The 18198-nt window shown below is 46.0% G+C and overlaps 2 protein-coding genes across 5 annotated transcripts in view; both read right to left on the bottom strand.

Moving 5' to 3' along the window:
- The window catches only part of LOC137421765 (tumor protein D52), a 259164-nt gene extending 257022 nt beyond the window's left edge, over positions 1-2142 (bottom strand). Inside the window, exon 1 of one of the 3 annotated variants that reach the window (XM_078773325.1) lies at positions 2012-2132. In XM_078773325.1, coding sequence (XP_078629451.1) covers positions 2012-2117 — 106 coding nt within the window. In that variant the 5' untranslated portion in view covers positions 2118-2132. Of the gene's footprint in view, positions 1-2011 lie in introns of all 3 variants that reach the window. The other 2 variants (XM_078773324.1, XM_078773326.1) reach the window with 2 other exon arrangements.
- The window catches only part of LOC137421760 (sodium/potassium-transporting ATPase subunit beta-1-interacting protein 2), a 297307-nt gene that overhangs the window by 64686 nt on the left and 214423 nt on the right, over positions 1-18198 (bottom strand). The gene's annotated exons all lie outside the window — the stretch shown is intronic.

Raw genomic sequence — 18198 nt, forward strand, 5'->3', positions numbered from 1 at the left:
AAGCCACCACTCAATGACAAACAGCATTGTCGAGTTGACGGACCATCTCCAGAGGAAGCGGCAATAACTTTTGTAGACGTGCAACAGTTGTTTTCCACTAATACAGAACGCAACAACCCTGATATACCGGATTGTGAAGCCAATCGTCAAATGTACCTGTCCGTACTTTTTGTCACACCACCTGTGATATAATCCTGTTATTGACTTCTTGCTGCGACAGACAATCAGTGACATGGTTCTTCGAACAAATAAATCACCGAAGCATAAAATAAACTCACCAGATTGATATACTGCGTTCAGAAAGTAAACCCAAGTCAAGAAAAAAAAATATTCCATATTAAATGCCAAGTCTGTATATATATATATTGTTACAGACGTGGCTTGGATGTTATTTCCCGAGCGGTTTTATGGTATGACCACGTCTGCACAAGTTACCCGATTGTGCCCGAACGTTGACTAATAGCGCTATGCTAGACCAATGAAGGAAAAAGAAGACACACGGCTGGAATTAATACGACACGACACCAGGGATACGGTTCTCAAAGGTTGTTATTACAATAATGCGGAAGGTTTAGATTACAGGGACAAGAGGGAAACATAGGAAGGTGGGCACTTAAACACGCTTATATTAACCCCAACAGACGACAAATAAACGGGACAAGGCTCACTCACACGGGGGTTTGATTGCAACGAAAGCGGGTAGCGATCGCTCCAGGTGCACCTGGGCTCAGGGCAGGATCACGTACGGTCCAGTTCGGTCCAAAGATGCGGGGAGGTATCGTCGCGCTGGGGGTGGCGGTGGCTTCTCTCTCCAAGCTGAGGCGCATCTGACGTCACGTCCAGCAAGCGGCTGCGTATATCCGGCGGGGAGTGACACGCCCTCGGCTCGTTAGCTCCGCCTCGTGGAATCGGCACGTTGCTTCTCATTGGGTGCGTGCGGGGGGGGTTACTGGCTCCGCCCCTGACGAGGAGCTGACAGCCAGCCCCTTCGGGGTAACCCCGTGGAGCGCATGGTCTGGAGCTAATCGAGCCGGTGTGAGGACGCATCCTCCCCCGCTCCGCCGCCATCTCCTCTGTTGTTGTTGTAATTGTTGTTGTAGTTGTTGTTATTGTTGTTGTTTGGGGAAGAAGATGGGAGGAGGTATGGGAAAGGTCCTAAACTCACTACTGATGCCATATAATCACATTCTGGTGCAACGAAGAGTCATAATTAATGGAAACGAGGCCTTAACTGACATAGATTAAGAATAACTAGGAAGATGTCCGAAAGTTGTCTACGTGTGGTGCGGTGGACCTGGGCACGACATTTAATGGGGGAATAAGGGGAAGGTCGGCTCTACTGATTGTTATTTACATGCAATGGGACTAGGGAATGGGGGACTGGGAAAAGTTGGGGAGTATTGGAGAAAATAGGGGAATATTTACAAGCGGATATGGAGGCCAAATTCCATATTCGCAACATTGCACCCTTCTCTACCCTCGGGGCGTCCCGACCCGATAAATTTTTACCTACTTTAGTGTGGCACGCAATGTAGTTCCCTCTACTATTAACTCTACCCTGAGTGCGACAGTTTTACAGATATTCACAAATGAGTAAATATGTCCCCCTGCGACGTTGCACCCTTCTCCTCACAGAAACACACCCACAGGATAACGGAATCCGGAAAGAATTCTCAAACTAAACATACAGCCGGTAGGGAGCATTATTTACAAGACTACGCTGCTATTTACACTACGATCCAGGACCTGTTTTTGGAGGAACACATGCAGATGTTATGCATAGAGAGAGCGCGCTTGCCAACATCGATACACCAACCCACGAGTGCTCTGTGGCCGACGGCCTTTAATAACGTGCAGAGCACCCTTTCCCAGCATCAAAAGCACCACCCCACCACCAATCGGTGCAGTCACCATTGTTCATTGGAATAAAAATAAATTCGACAACCCCTAACCCTGCAGGTGTCTCTTGCTCTTCTTGTGGTGCACTTGGTGTTAACTAAAAGTGGTTCACCTGTATGGCATAGGTGCCACGTTGACCCATAGGTCCATCCCCGGGTGGTGCTTGGCCGCAAACGAACTGCGGTCCATTGTGGGTGGCCACAAACATTGCGGTCCATATGGTGTATCGATCCCGGCAGCAAACAGCGAAAGTGCAGGCCCACAACTGCGCAGCCAGCACCTCTCTCTCCTCTCTCTCTACCCCAAAGCCAGATCCTCGGAGGTGGGAGACAAAAGAAGAAACAAGTGAGTAAGGTGGTAAGGGCGCAAAAGTGCACGCAATATAAGGTAATGCACACTGGGGGCACATGGGAACCAGGTGAGACAGGTACGTTCCTATCGTACGCCCCCCCCCCCACCAGGTAACCTACATGGCCCCTCCCTTACCCCTTACTGTATCCACAAAACACAACACTACCCATAAACATCTACTTTACAAATCAACAAACATCCCTACTGTCTTCCCCGTTCCTCCCATAAACCAAATTCGTCTTCTCTCCCTCCTAACCAATCAAATTTGCCATTTTCAACTCTCATCAAAATTTGCCATCTCCAACTCAACATCATAATTTGCCATTACCAATTCATCATCAGTCCCTCCTAGGGAGGGAGAGATGGAATCACCCCAATGTCTCATCCACGTCGTGATGCGTCTCACAAATCCACACAGCGATTCATCTCCTGCAACAAAACAAAGAAAACACAGGTGTGGAGTCATCATCATCACCACAGGTAAGTGGCTGCGTATGGTGCGACAGGTTCATCAATCCTAACTATTTCCTAAATGACTTTAACAACTTTACACTACCCGGGGTCTTTCTCCGGCCAAACCATTGGCCCTCTTACACTATGGGTTCTAAAAACCAATTCCCATTGGCCAAACTGTGGTGCTCTTCAATTTGGGGTCTCACTCCCCCGATTCATCTCCCGGTGCCCTCGCACAATTTCTGGGCTGCGGCGTGTACCTCTCCCAGTGGGTCTACCCACCTGCACACCTCCACCACTGCAGTTGCCTCCGAGCTTACCTGCTCCTTGCCCTAACCTAACTACCTGGGGAAGGCCCTCTGGCACTCTCCCCACTCGGTGCCCTCTCTGGCACTGGGCTACCCGGGTCCATCCTCCGGATCCTCGGGCCCCATCCACAACTCTACCGGCTCCCAGAGCCCACCTGCGGCCTCACCTGGCCGACATCCTCACAGTGGTGGAGTGCCCAACCAACTACACACACTAACAGGCTACACGCCCAGCCATTTCCACAACACTAATGCACCCATCCACAACACCATTCTGCAACCGCACCACAAATGCCAATATCCAACCACAATTTACCTGTACCCTCTACCTAACACTTACACTACCCGCCCCGGGTATCCGTGATGGGGGTCCACTCTTCCCCCATCCACACCTTCGCACCATGCACACCACTCCGTACCACTCACTCCAACTCTCTCCACACACCTGTACTTGCACACCTGTGCTCTCACACCTGGTGCCACCTGCACCCTTCTCTCCCCAAGCGCATTCGCGCTGATCCACACACTCACTACTCACACACTGCTCCACACACCTGTCCAGTTGCACACCTGTGCAATCACACCTGTTCAATTCTCTCACACACAGCATCATCTCAGCTAACTACTCCCTTCTGAAACTTGCGCTTCCCAGTCGTCCCTTTAAACTATTGCGCTCCCACGTCATTATCATCCACACTAATCTACCTGCGTCCCCACTACAGGTATCAGTCACTAACTAATCTTAACGTTACCTAATGTCAATCTTCGCTAGATCCCTACACACCATATCCTAACCCACCCGGGCTAGTTTTCACTGCCATACACCCCATAATCTAGTGCTCCTTTGCCCCACATGGGAAGGATGGTGGATTTGCCATCCCACCACATCGGGGGTCTCTCACTACCAATTTTGCACATCAAATTTCAACAAATTAAAAATTTTCTATTTACTGCCAATTCTATTCACTTTTCTAAATTTTGTATCAAATCACTACTATCACTATCACCATTACCCGTCTACTTATTACTGCCTCTCGGTGCGCCAATTCCTGTCCAAAGCCCGGCTTCGTAAAGCCAAGCAATGGATGCTGGTTGTTTTGTGCCTGCGGCTGGATGCGTCCGGCACTCGGTGCAGGGACGGGGGCTTACCCGGGCCGAGATCCCATGCATCACCTCGGCGTGGAGCCATCCAATGTCCCGATCTCGACCTGCCGGCACGTCTCAACAAAACGTGGTCGCCATGACGACCCTTTCTATCGGGCTGCCAGCTCCGCCTAGTGGAGCCTGGACGCGGCCGTTCAAAGCGAGGCCCGGCACGCACCGAGGGCCTGCTTCGGCTATAAGTCGTTCTAAACTCTATCCCGTCTAACGTCGATGCTTCACCTGGACGCTTACACCCCGCAGCCCGTTCCTTGCTCACACATCCAGCCGTGCCCATGCTCCTCGTACCTTTCCTTACACACCCAGGTACACTCATTCCACTCACAGCCTTGGTCACACACCTGACCACCGAACACTTTGGCACACATTCGTTGCTCGCACACCTCACCAATACACCGCTTCGCGCCCCCTCCTCGGTCACCTCCTCTGTGACAATCACAGGTGTGCTCTCATTCGCACACCCAACCACGTGCCTCACCACCAACTCCAGCGTGCATTCCCACTCACGCTCTACCATTCCAGGTGTGCATCCTTCCATCCCAGGTGTACATCCTCGCTCACCTGTCACAACTAACTCACGCTCCATGTCACTCTCACTACTTTCACCTCCACTCGTGACAACGCACTCACCCTTACTCTTGACAGCACACTCTTTCCCCATGCACCTGTCCGTCACACCCCTTTCTCGCGCACACTCTCCCGTTACACCCTCTGTAACACTCACCACAGGTGGACACTCTTCCTTACTTCTGACAGCGCACTCTTTCCTCATGCACCTGTCCGTCACACACCTTTCTCGCGCACACTCTTGCGCACACTCTCCCGTCACACCCTCTGTAACACTCACCACACCACGCTTCCATGTGCTCCCTCGCACACGCGCTACGACCGACTCACTCTCGCCAGCACACTCACTCCTCGGCGTGCACTTTTTCCTCACACACCCCATGGTCGGACATTCTCGCACACCTCTTTTTTCGTACACCTGACCTGTCGCACACCTCACCAACGGCCTTTCACGAACACCCGGATCCAAACCAATCCCCAAGCTTTTTAAATCCCCTGGCGCATCATACGCACGACCATATTGGTCACCACTTACACCGGGTCCTCTTCCTCTTCGCTTCTCCTCCATCACCTGCGAATCCCTCATCCGGTTAATGAGCACATCATCACGATCCAAACACAGACTTTGGACCAATTCTTTTATCTCCTCTTTTATCTCTTTCTTATCCCCTCTCCGTCGCTTCTTAATTTCACTCATCCCTTCTTCCACTTCTTCTAATTTGTGTTTCACCTCTTTTATTCCCCGGTACGTCTCCTCAAGCTCGTCCTCCAAGGCTACCTTGACCGTTTCCAGGTGCGTCCTCACCTGCCGGTCCTTCGTCTCCATTACCTCTATCACCTCGTCCAACCTCGTTGTCAGTCCCTCACGTACCATCTGACATTCCCTCTTCGTCGCTATCAAGTCGTTTTTTATGTCGTTTTGTGTCGCTTTTAAACCTCCTAATACCGCAGTGTTCCTTTGAACCTGCTCCACTAACTCCGTCTGTCCCACCGTCAGCTGCTCCACCTCCTGCGTCAGGTCCTCTATGCCCCCTTGTAATTTTACAGTCCCCTTTCTCACCTCCTTTTCCATGTGCTCCTCACAGTGCCTCACCTCCTCGCGCACTCCTCCGACCTCCTCACTCACTCCTCTTCTGATCTCTTCTCCCATCACTTGCATCTCCTGCCCAGATGCCACCCTCATCTGCTCCATTTCCTCCCTGTGAGCATCCAGTTTGGCTTCTACCCCCATTCTGACCCCCTCTATCTGCTGCCCCATTTGGTTAACTTCCCTTTCCGCTTGGTCCCTCATGTCCCTCAATTTGCCTTCCATGGTGTTTTCTAACCCCTCTAACCCTTTTTGCATCCCTTCCATTTGATTCTCTTGAGCGGCCATTCTGTTTTCTACCCCCGTTAACCCATGTTTCACTCCCTCTATCTGATTCTCTTGAGCGGCCATTCTGTTTTCTACCCCCGTTAACCCATTCTTTACTTCTTTTATCCCGTTGTCTAACTCCTCAAAATTATTGTCTAACTTCCCAATTTTCTTGTCTAACTCCTCAAAATTATTGTCTAACTTCTCACTGGTACCCCTCGCTTCGTCCCTCATTACCCCCATTTGGTTTCCCATTACCCCCATTTGGTTTTCCAATCGCTCACTATTCTTTTCCATAAGGGCCGTCATTTGTATAAAAAAAAGTTCCAATCTTCCCAGCGGCGCTACTTCGGTCGCGGGCACGGTGACCAGCGAGGCGCCATTTTGCGCGCCCGCTTCTTCGTGCGTGACGGCGCTATTTTGCGAACCTGCCGCCCTCACTGCTTCGCTCTCCTCCTGTCCCTCATTTTGGTCCTGGATCGACCCTACCTCACTCTCCTTTACCGGACCCCAGCTGTCTTGATCCGCCATAGCGCGACTTTCAAAATTCGGTTTTTATTTTTTATTTTCGTAAAACAAATTGAAATTTCGCCGTTATAATTTCGCGCGGGAAACGCGCTCCGAATCGATTTTCCCTCCCAAAATTTTGGGCCTAACTAATTTAGTCCCGGGTTCGAATTCCACTCCTCGACACCAATTGTTACCGTACTAACACAATTGGTGTCCAAAATTTGGGCTAAATAAATTTAGTCCCAGGTTCGAATCCCATCTCCTGACTACCAATTGTTACAGACGTGGCTTGGATGTTATTTCCCGAGCGGTTTTATGGTATGACCACGTCTGCACAAGTTACCCGATTGTGCCCGAACGTTGACTAATAGCGCTATGCTAGACCAATGAAGGAAAAAGAAGACACACGGCTGGAATTAATACGACACGACACCAGGGATACGGTTCTCAAAGGTTGTTATTACAATAATGCGGAAGGTTTAGATTACAGGGACAAGAGGGAAACATAGGAAGGTGGGCACTTAAACACGCTTATATTAACCCCAACAGACGACAAATAAACGGGACAAGGCTCACTCACACGGGGGTTTGATTGCAACGAAAGCGGGTAGCGATCGCTCCAGGTGCACCTGGGCTCAGGGCAGGATCACGTACGGTCCAGTTCGGTCCAAAGATGCGGGGAGGTATCGTCGCGCTGGGGGTGGCGGTGGCTTCTCTCTCCAAGCTGAGGCGCATCTGACGTCACGTCCGGCAAGCGGCTGCGTATATCCGGCGGGGAGTGACACGCCCTCGGCTCGTTAGCTCCGCCTCGTGGAATCGGCACGTTGCTTCTCATTGGGTGCGTGCGGGGGGGGTTACTGGCTCCGCCCCTGACGAGGAGCTGACAGCCAGCCCCTTCGGGGTAACCCCGTGGAGCGCATGGTCTGGAGCTAATCGAGCCGGTGTGAGGACGCATCCTCCCCCGCTCCGCCGCCATCTCCTCTGTTGTTGTTGTAATTGTTGTTGTAGTTGTTGTTATTGTTGTTGTTTGGGGAAGAAGATGGGAGGAGGTATGGGAAAGGTCCTAAACTCACTACTGATGCCATATAATCACATTCTGGTGCAACGAAGAGTCATAATTAATGGAAACGAGGCCTTAACTGACATAGATTAAGAATAACTAGGAAGATGTCCGAAAGTTGTCTACGTGTGGTGCGGTGGACCTGGGCACGACATTTAATGGGGGAATAAGGGGCAGGTCGGCTCTACTGATTGTTATTTACATGCAATGGGACTAGGGAATGGGGGACTGGGAAAAGTTGGGGAGTATTGGAGAAAATAGGGGAATATTTACAAGCGGATATGGAGGCCAAATTCCATATTCGCAACAATATATATATATATATATATATATATATATATATATATATATATATATATATATATATATATATATATATATATATAATAATAATAATAATTCATTTATTTTGTATAGCGCTTTTCCAGAAGCCCAAAGGCGCTTTGACAGAGTGGAAAACATAATGCATAACAATACATGAAAACAACAATTGCAAAAAGACAAGAATCAAGAAAACAAACAGCAGCGATATACGGCATATATATAAGACAAGAATCAAAAAGACAAGACAAGAATCAATAGGGAAATATTTAAAGCAAAAGGAGGGAGAAGGAGAAGAGATAGTCAGGGGTTAAATGCTGTGGGTTGAATGTTGAATGCAGCGTTGAACAGGTGGGTCTTTAGTGATGTTTTGAATGTGGTGAGTGAGGAGGAGTCTCTGATGGTGTGAGGTAGTGAGTTCCAGAGGGTGGGAGCAGCGATGGAGAAGGCCCTGTCCCCCCAGGATCTGAATTTGGTCCGGATGGAGGGGGTCAGGAGGTTGGTACCAGCAGAGCGGAGGTTGCGGGTGGGAGTGTGTCTGGAGAGGAGGTCAGCCAGGTAGGATGGGGCCAGGTTATGGAGGGCTTTGTATGTCAAGAGGAGGATTTTGTACTGGATTCTCTGGGGGATGGGGAGCCAGTGAAGCTTGTAAAGGACGGGGGTGATGTGGTCACGGGTCCGGGAATGAGTGAGTAGACGGGCAGCGGAGTTCTGAATGTATTGGAGTTTATTGGTGATTTTTGAGGGTGAACCATAGAGGAGGCTATTGCAGTAGTCCAGACGGGAGGTGATGAAGGCGTGGATGAGGGTTTCTGCAGCCGTGGAGGAGAGGGATGAGCGGAGACGGGCAATGTTTTTCAGGTGAAAGAAGGCTGACTTTGTGATCTGTTTAGTGTATTTGTCGAAGGAAAGGGTTATATATATATATATATATATATATATATATATATATATATATATATATATATATATATACAGTATATACATATATATATATATATATATATATATACATACATACATATATATATATATATATATATACATACATATATATATATATATATATATATATATATATATATATATATATATATATATATATATATATATATATATGTATATATATATACAGACTTCGCATTTAATATGGAATATATATTTTTTCTTGACTTGGGTTTAATTTCTGAACTCAGTATATCAATCTGGTGAGTTTCTTTTACACTTTGGTGATTTATTTGTTAAAAGAACCATGCCACTGATTGTCTGTCGCAGCAAGAAGTCAACAACAGGATTATATCACAGGTGGCGTGGCAAAATGTACGGACAGGTGCATTTGACGATTGGCTTCACAGTCGGGCATACAAGGGTTGTTGCGTTCTGTATTAGTGGAAAACAACTGCTGCACGTCTCCAAAAGTTATTGCCACTTCCTCTGGAGATGGTCCGTCAACTCGACAATGCTGTCTGTCATGGAGTGGTGGCTTTACGAAATTACGGCATGAAACAGCGTGCTATTGCTCGGCAGTATGGCATCACTCAAGGTCAGGTGTCAAAGATCCTGAAACGAAATGCTCAGAGGGGTGTCCCTACTCCAATACCGAGGCCAGGACGTCCTCGCAGAACCACAAGGAGGGATGATCGCCAGCTGCACCGGTTAGTCCGCAATGGCCGTACCAAGTCAGCTAATCGGCTTAGGGCTGAGTGGCAGCAACTGACAAATGTGCCTGTATCCAGAAGGCTAGTCAACCAACGACTGGTTCAAGCAGGCTATCGTGCCAGGCGTCCCATGAGAAAGCCACGCCTGACCAGACAACACCACCAGCGCCGATTGCAGTGGGCCAGAGAGCACCGTCAGTGGCAGCCAGGACACTGGAATCACGTGATCTTCAGTGACGAGTCTAGATTTCTGGTCTATCGTCAAGATGGCCGCGTCCGAGTGCGCAGACAAGTGCATGAAGCCTACAACAAAGATTGTATAGTGCCAAGAGTCCAAGCTGGAGGTGGTGGGGTGACCGTTTGGGCTGCTTTTCATGCAGGGGGCAAAACTGACCTGGTTGTTCTGAATGGAAACCTGAACCAGTTCAGGTACAGGGCCATTCTGGAAGAAACATTGCTTCCATTTGCTCGTGCAGCCTTTCGAGGAAACTTTGTCTTCCAAGATGACAATGCACGGCCTCATCGTGCTCGCATGATCCAACACTTTCTTGCTGACCGTGGTGTAGAGCATATGGAGTGGCCTGCCATGTCCCCGGATATGAATCCGATAGAGAACTTGTGGGCAGAATTAACGCGTCAAATCGACCACTTGGACCAGCAGCCGACATCTGTGCATGAATTGAAGCAGGCTATTGTCACTGCATGGCAAGCGATTATCCTGTCCAAACCTTGGCAAATCTCGTGAACAGCATGCCTCAACATGTACGTGCTCTCCTGAATGCTCGTGGGGGTTACACGAAGTACTGAACTGTAATTTTACTGTCCATAATCGCAGTCGTAATTTAACTTTTGTTTTTGTTAAAAAAATATTTGGCTAATGTGCAAAACAAAGAGATACTTCTGGAAAACGTACAGAAGTTTAACACAGTACTGTCCATGAATTGAGTTCGATATCAGTTTACATCACTTTCAAGCATCAATTTATTTGTTTCGAAATGTCAAATGTGGTTTTTGTTTCTTTTGAAGGTCACATTAACAAAATCTAGAATAATTTCAACATAATTCCAATGAACCTTTGGTTCTAAGACATCTTGAAAAGTAAGTTCACCCCCACAAAAAAAATATTCCATATTAAATGCCAAGTCTGTGTGTGTGTATGTATGTATGTATGTATATATATATATATATATATATATATATATATATATATATATATATATATATATATATATATATATGTATGTATATTTAAAAAAAAAAAATATATATATATATATATCATAATAGGCGTAGATGATTTTGTCTGTTGGACGTCTGTCCGGGGTGTGGCTTATTCGGTTTGCAGAGTAGCTCCACCCACTCCTCCTTCTCGAATAGCTTTGAGGCCTGTTTAGTTAGGCCCGTGCTGTCTTTCTCTCTCACACAGATTTATTTCAATTCTAATTCGATATATCATTTCATTTTTCGCAGTCGCTAACATAGTTTTAGACTCGGTTGAAAAAAAACGGGAAGAAAATCCGATCCGATTCTCCGGATCTTGAGTCTCTCTCACACCTTTATCTCCAATTAGTGTAGCAGCATAGCAAACCTGTTGTGCATTTTGTGATACAAGCACCAAATTTGGCACAAATGTACATTAATATGTTGCGAACATTTTCAGATATTGGGCCACTTGAAATTCCGTAATTTTTTTTTTCAGATTTTTTCAAATTTCGTAATTTCAAATTTTTCGGGTGACACCGTCACAATTTCGGTCTTCGAGGCCGGCCGATATAGTGGGGCGGCTTAGCCCAAATATTCAAAAGAAATGTGCATTTTGTGATACAAGCACCAAATTTGGCACAAATGTACATTAATATGTTGCGAACATTGTGTGGTCAGCAATGAAGACGAGAGTCTGAATTACATGTATGCAAAAGACCTTGTGAACCAGTGAAGCAAATACACGGGTAAGCATGAATTAAATGTAGGGCATGATATAATTTCCATGATGTTTACCTCTACACTCAATGGTGGAAGGAGGTAATGTTTTGATCCCAGCTTGTCTGTATGTCTGTTTGTCTGTTAGTCCACAAAATTCCAGACAAAGCTTGTAGTAGTGGTAGTTGTAGTGGTAGTGGTGATAACAGAAATTGTTATATAGAACTGAACTTATATTATTATTATATGCAGAAAATAACTTCATTTCTATATGCCCTGCAGTGGACAGGTTAATTGGTTTATGCACTGAAGGGGTCACCCTGGTGTGCACTGCTGTGTTCTGCCTCACTGAGTTGTTCAGGTATGATGTACTCAGCACAAGCTTCCGGTCGGCCCGGAGGTGGGGGTGCGGGGCCTGTCACGGAACGTCAAAACAAACGGCCTGCCGGGGCCGCCCAAAAGTCGGGCGTGAGGGGCGCGTCCACTAATGGAACGGAACGCCTCTCGCTTCCCAGATCGAGGGCCACGTGGTCAGGAGAACCTCGTCCCTTCCGGTCACACTTTGCCTATCGGCCGGCCTCGAAGACCGAAATTGTGACGGTGTCACCCGAAAAATTTGAAATTACGAAATTTGAAAAAATTTGAAAAAAAAAATTACGGAATTTCAAGTGGCCCAATATCTGAAAATGTTCGCAACATATTAATGTACATTTGTGCCAGATTTGGTGCTTGTATCACAAAATGCACAATTCTTTTTGGGCTAAGCCGCCCCACTAAATCTAACTCACCATCTGATTTCATTTTTATTGATGGTTTTAGACTCGGTGTCAGCAACACGGGAAAACGCAGATATATTTTTAAAAATACACCATATCACCGCCCAACACCGCCAACAAGTATCATACACCGCCCAACATGGCACAGACGGCAACATGTCGACATTATCGCTTTTTCTTTAAACCGAGTGAACCGAGCCGAACCGAATAAACCGAGTGAATTCACCGAGCGAATTTTATTTTTTTATTTTTTATTTTTTTTGTATACTGAATCGAGGCTCGTGAAAGAGCTGACATTTACTTCACAAACAAATCAACCAGACAAACAAAATATATAAAAAGAGGGAGCGGAAGACAAGAGAATGGGAAGCACACAAACACTTGAGAGCACACAACATTTAAGAGCAGGGAGATGTGTGGGAGGGAGAGGGCTTGGGGGGAGGAGGCGTGGGAAGGGGGGGGGGGGTGGGAGAAGTATAAAACACAAGGACACCAAGGACTTCCAGGACAGAAGTTGGTATTTTAAAAAGTGGAATTGGGGTGAAATTATCGGGGATAGAAAAGATCAAGGTTTTGGATGGGGGAAGATAAGAGATGGTGGTGAACAGCTGTTTTAAAGACCTGGAGGGTGGAGTGGGATTGAAGAGAGTGAGGGAGTTTGTTCCAGAGGCGAGAGAAAAGAGGAATGAAGGAGTGAAGGTGAGCAGAGAGTCTTGATTTTGGCAGTTTAACCATAAGAGGGTTGCAGGCAGATCTTGTGCGACCTGTAGGAATATTTGCGGGACAGAGCCCAGAGAGAGCTGGGGGGGCAAGGCCAGAAAGGAGTCGGTAGAAGACGGAAAGACCACCAACCTGTCTGCGGTGAGTGAGTGAGAGGCCCTTGGAGTTAGCTTCATCGCGGGAGATTCCAATGATTCTGAATGCTTTGCTTTCAACAGCGTGAAGACGAGCTAGGTGTGAGGCAGGAGCACCAGCCCAGAGGGGAGAGCAGTATTCCATTGAGATTCCAGGAATTTCATCCAATTCCACCGAGTTTCATGAAATTACCGAGAGATATTTCTTCGTTTTTATTTTATTAGTTACCAGCAGAAGTACCCAGCGTGCCGGGCGGGGGAGGGGGGAAGGGCACGTACACTTTAAACATGTATAATATACATGTGGGATGTGGGATATATACATGTGGGATATATACATGTGGGACATGTGTACGTGTGTGTGTGTACGTGTGTGTGTGTGTGTGTGTGTGTGTGTGTGTGTGTGTGTGTGTGTGCGTGCATATATGTGTGTGTGTGTGTGTGGGTGTGTGTATGTGTGTGTATGTGTATGTAGGCTAACCCCTGCTCTAGCAGGGAAAATGGCCTTAAAATGCATGTTGTTGTTGTATGTGTATATATATATGTCTGTGTGTGTGTGTATGTGTATATATATGTGTGTGTATATATGTGTCTGTACGTGTGTGTGTGTGTGTGTGTGTGTGTGTGTGTGTGTGTGTGTGTGTGTGTGTGTGTGTGTGTGTGTGTGTGTTTTTGTGTATGTGTATATGTGTGTGTGTGTGTGTGTGTGTGTGTGTGTGTGTGTGTGTGTGTGTGTGTGTATATGTGTATAATGTGCATATATGTGTATATGTGGATACATATGTGTATACATATTTGCATATGTGTATATGTGTCTGTACGTGTGTGTGTGTGTGTGTGTGTGTGTGTGTGTGTGTGTGTGTGTGTGTGTGTGTGTGTGTGTGTGCATGTGTGTCGATGTACGTGTGTGTATGTGTATATGTGTGTGGGTGTATATGTGTGTTTGTGTGTGTATATGTAAACATGGGCCGGTGTGTGTGTAAAGTGTGAGGAGGTATTGGAGAGGAAAATGCAGAGATATATATTTTAAAATCGCGCCATGATGACAAACGAAAATACACCGCCTAAAATAACAGTCGACATATATTTAAAATTCGTCACACACGGGATTCCCACGGGCATGGATGTGTGTGACATTTCGACATATTGAGTTCGATGCTGCACCTGCACATTCAGTTTTATAAAATGGTTACTGGCAATTGATCACATCCACAAATGATGTAATCCACACAATTTATGTACTTTACATAACGTTAATAGGAATACATGCCCGTGTAGATGGGAATGACATATAATTCACCGAAAACGTTGAAGCAACCGCATAATATTACGGTGATGTTTAACTCTGAGTGAGAATAGTTCTAAATTTTAAAAACTTTCTTCTGATATTTGTGATTTATTTCAAACAAACTGTATTTCCCATCTACACGGGCATGTATTCCTATTAACGTTATGTAAAGTACATAAATTGTGTGGATTACATCATTTGTGGATGTGATCAATTGCCAGTAACCATTTAATATAACTGAATGTGCAGGTGCAGCATCTAACTCAATATGTCGAAATGTCACACACATCCATGCCCGTGGGATTCCTACGGGTGACCCCGCTAGTATTGTATATACTGTATATATATAAAACTTTTTTTTTTAAACTAACCGGGTGACTGACTGATATTAATGTTTTGTACCTTATGGGTATTGTATGAAGCTGTGATTTGGCATGCCGACAGACATTGCTCACGAATCGCACCAAAATAAATAAATAAATAAATAAATAACCTTAAATTGATATCTTGCAGCCACTCCCCAATCTCCGGACCCGAGGCCACCACCGGGCACGGATAACTCCACAATCTGGTGGGTTGCTAGTCAACCATGGACGCTGATTGAAACCACCAATATAAGCTGGGTTCTCATTCCTTTACTAATGCGTTACCTTACCGGTGGTTTGGTGAATCCCAATTGGAGACTGTACGCTCAACTTATTACGGCCGAGTGAAACCATGGATTGGACGTTGGCTAAACCAGCGGAGCCAATCAGTGGGGCAGAACTTCCTGTCTATGTAATCTTTACACACTATGTCGAACCAATGAAAGAATGGCAATTGAGCAAAAAAAAAAAAAAAAACCACCTTTAGAGGCCATTTCCCCCCGCAAAGCAGGGGTTGGCCTTTTTTTTTGGGCACCTTGGTCCCCTTTTTGAAGCAATGTTTTACATCCGGATGCCCTTCCTGCCACCAACCCTGTTAGTTGCCTTTTGAAAGAATGGCAATTGAGCAGGGATTTTTCTTTTTCTTTTTGTATACAAGATCGAGGGTCGTGTAAGAGCTAACATTAATCACAAAAAAACAAACTGACACATAAAACATAAGATAAAGGGAGCGGCAGACAAGATGGCGAGTGAGAGAGAAGCACACAAGTATAACAGTAGAGAACAGGGACATCAGTAGATCTGTGGAAGGGAGGGGGCTTGGGTGGATAAGGCATGGGAAAAGGGGGTGGGGGGTGGGGGAGGTATAAAACACATGGACACTGCTAGGACTTCCAGTAAAGAAGTCGGTATATCAAAGAAAATGGATCTGGGGTGAATTAACGGGGGTAGAAAAGATCAAGGTTTTGGATGGGGGGTAGATAAGAGATGGTGATGAAAAGCTGTTTTGAGGACCTGGAGGGAGGAGTGGGATTGAAGGGAGTCAGGGAGTTTGTTCTAGAGGCGGGAGAAAAGAGGAATGAAAGAGTGGAAGTGAATAGAGAGTCTTGATTTTGGCAGTTTAACCATAAGAGGGTTGCAAGCAGATCTTGTGCGACCTGTGGGAATATTTGGGGGACAGAGCACAGACAGAGCTGGGGGAGCTAGGCCAGAGAGGAGTCGGTAAAAGACAGAAAGATGACCAACCTGCCTAGGTTGAGTAAGTGAAAGGCTGTGAAATACGAGTTTGTAGTTTATAATTTATTTTTTACTTCCGGTTTGGGTGCCCCACGAAACGCCACAATAAGTCATTTATACACGTTAACACAGCATTTGTCCAAGGAGGAAAAACCCCTTGGGCAGAGGGGATATTATTATTTTTAATATTGCAGTCTTGTAGTAATGTTAATATTATGCTATTATCATTAGTGTTGTTATTACTTCTGTTATTCGAAGCGGCCTTGGAAAAAACGCCACGATAGGCTATCTATACGCCTTAACATGGATTTTGCTCAAGGTGGAAAAAAAAAAAACCCTTGGGGAGGGGGGCAAATGATGTCGCTACAACTTCGGTCATGTGACCCTTTGTCCCCTTGCCAAGTATGGTTAAGATTGGATAAGCAACGACCAAACGTATCACAGTCAGACAGACAGACAGTCACAAATTGCGTATTTTAGTACGTGATAAGCAAGAGCAGACCAGGTCTAAGACGGCGTTTCACGAGTTTCCTCAGGCCAATTGACCCTGCATCTTGGCGCATGTCTACTTTTATGCCCGATGTGACATTTAATTTCCGGTCACGTGCCGGTTGTGCAAGGTCAATGGATGAGAATTTTTATTTTGCCAAACCTCGTCAAATGCCAAACCTATGCAAATAAACGTCAAATTCTTATGGAAGCATTATTCAAAGAAAGACGTGGGGATGGTTTCACATGATAATCTCTTGTGACCATCCCTACCTTGTTTACATTCTTTATGGCAAATCATCCCTATGTCCTTTTACATTTTGAACAAGAATGACTGCACTGTGGTCAGAACCTGCAACAAAATCCATGAATGAGCTTATTGGGAAATGCGCATCTAAAGGACTCTTAAAGGATGAACAGCGCAATTGGGAAACAAACGTGAATTTAATGCGCTATTAAAAGATTAACTCGACACCTCTTATCCATGTCACCCTCCCCACAGTTGTATCAGAACGAGCTGATTTGTCACACAGTCAAGGATTGCTTAACCCCAATGTGTAGCCATTCAAAAATTACATAACGCTATTTTTTTTTTTGGTAATTTGCGTGACTTAACGTATGATTACGTAACGTAATGTAATGCTTGATTACCGTGCATTCTGACGTACTGTGCATTCTGACGTGCTTGATTAAACCTTACTATTATTCAACATATGATTAGATTTTTCAGGGACCCTCATTGTGAATAACACTTGACCCAAACAAAGCCAATGGAAATCTGACATAACAAACCTGGGCAGTGTATAATCAGCAAAGGTCTGCAGGCCCACCAGAAAATGAAGTGGTAGGCCCACCAGAAAACGAATATCGTGGCCATGTAGAGTAATTTCGTCTTCATGCTATTGTTGGTGGAGTCAAGCGACAGATGTGGGTGTGGTCCAGCAGCTGTCTGACCCAATGGGTGCATATTTCAAAAATCGACTCCAAACAAGAACCCCAAAATCGCTCTCAGACTTGAGACGAACGCTGTGACCTCACCACCACAGGGCACATACTGTCTGCGGCTCCCAAGAGAGATATCTCCGAACAAAAGCCTTTTTGATTTTTTTTGTGATTGAAGGATCACAGATGAGCTCAAAAATTTATTAACAAAAGGACAATCATTAATTTCTATTGGCGACCCCAAAATAACCCAAACCGTTTTGGTTGGATTTATTAGAGCGCCTGTAAACAAGCTGAAGTGCTGACCCTATTCCGAGCTTTGCATCCACAATGAAAAACGATATTTCTTCTTTTTCTTCTTTTGTATGCAGCACATGGCTGCAGGTAGCATCATTTGCTGAGGGCACAGCTATGCGGCTGATGCAGTCCCCCCTGTACATTAAAGCAGGAATTTGGAATTTGGTCAGGGTGCCGGTGTGAGCTCGCCTCGTCTTCGCGAAGGACACAGTGGGATATTTTGCGCCCACAAAGTAATACTGGTACACCAGACGCCCAGTTAAACGTCCATCCGAATTATGGCACACACACTGATGCCTCTCCCTGCCTGCGAAATACTAGGATGACAGGTTATAGCTGGGCCGAGACTCAAACCCAGGCTACACATCTCAGAATGCACTTACATCTAG

The sequence above is a fragment of the Myxine glutinosa genome, chromosome 2, assembly GCF_964187855.1.
Source record: "Myxine glutinosa chromosome 2, kmMyxGlut1.1, whole genome shotgun sequence".
Classification (NCBI taxonomy): Eukaryota; Metazoa; Chordata; class Myxini; order Myxiniformes; family Myxinidae; genus Myxine; species Myxine glutinosa.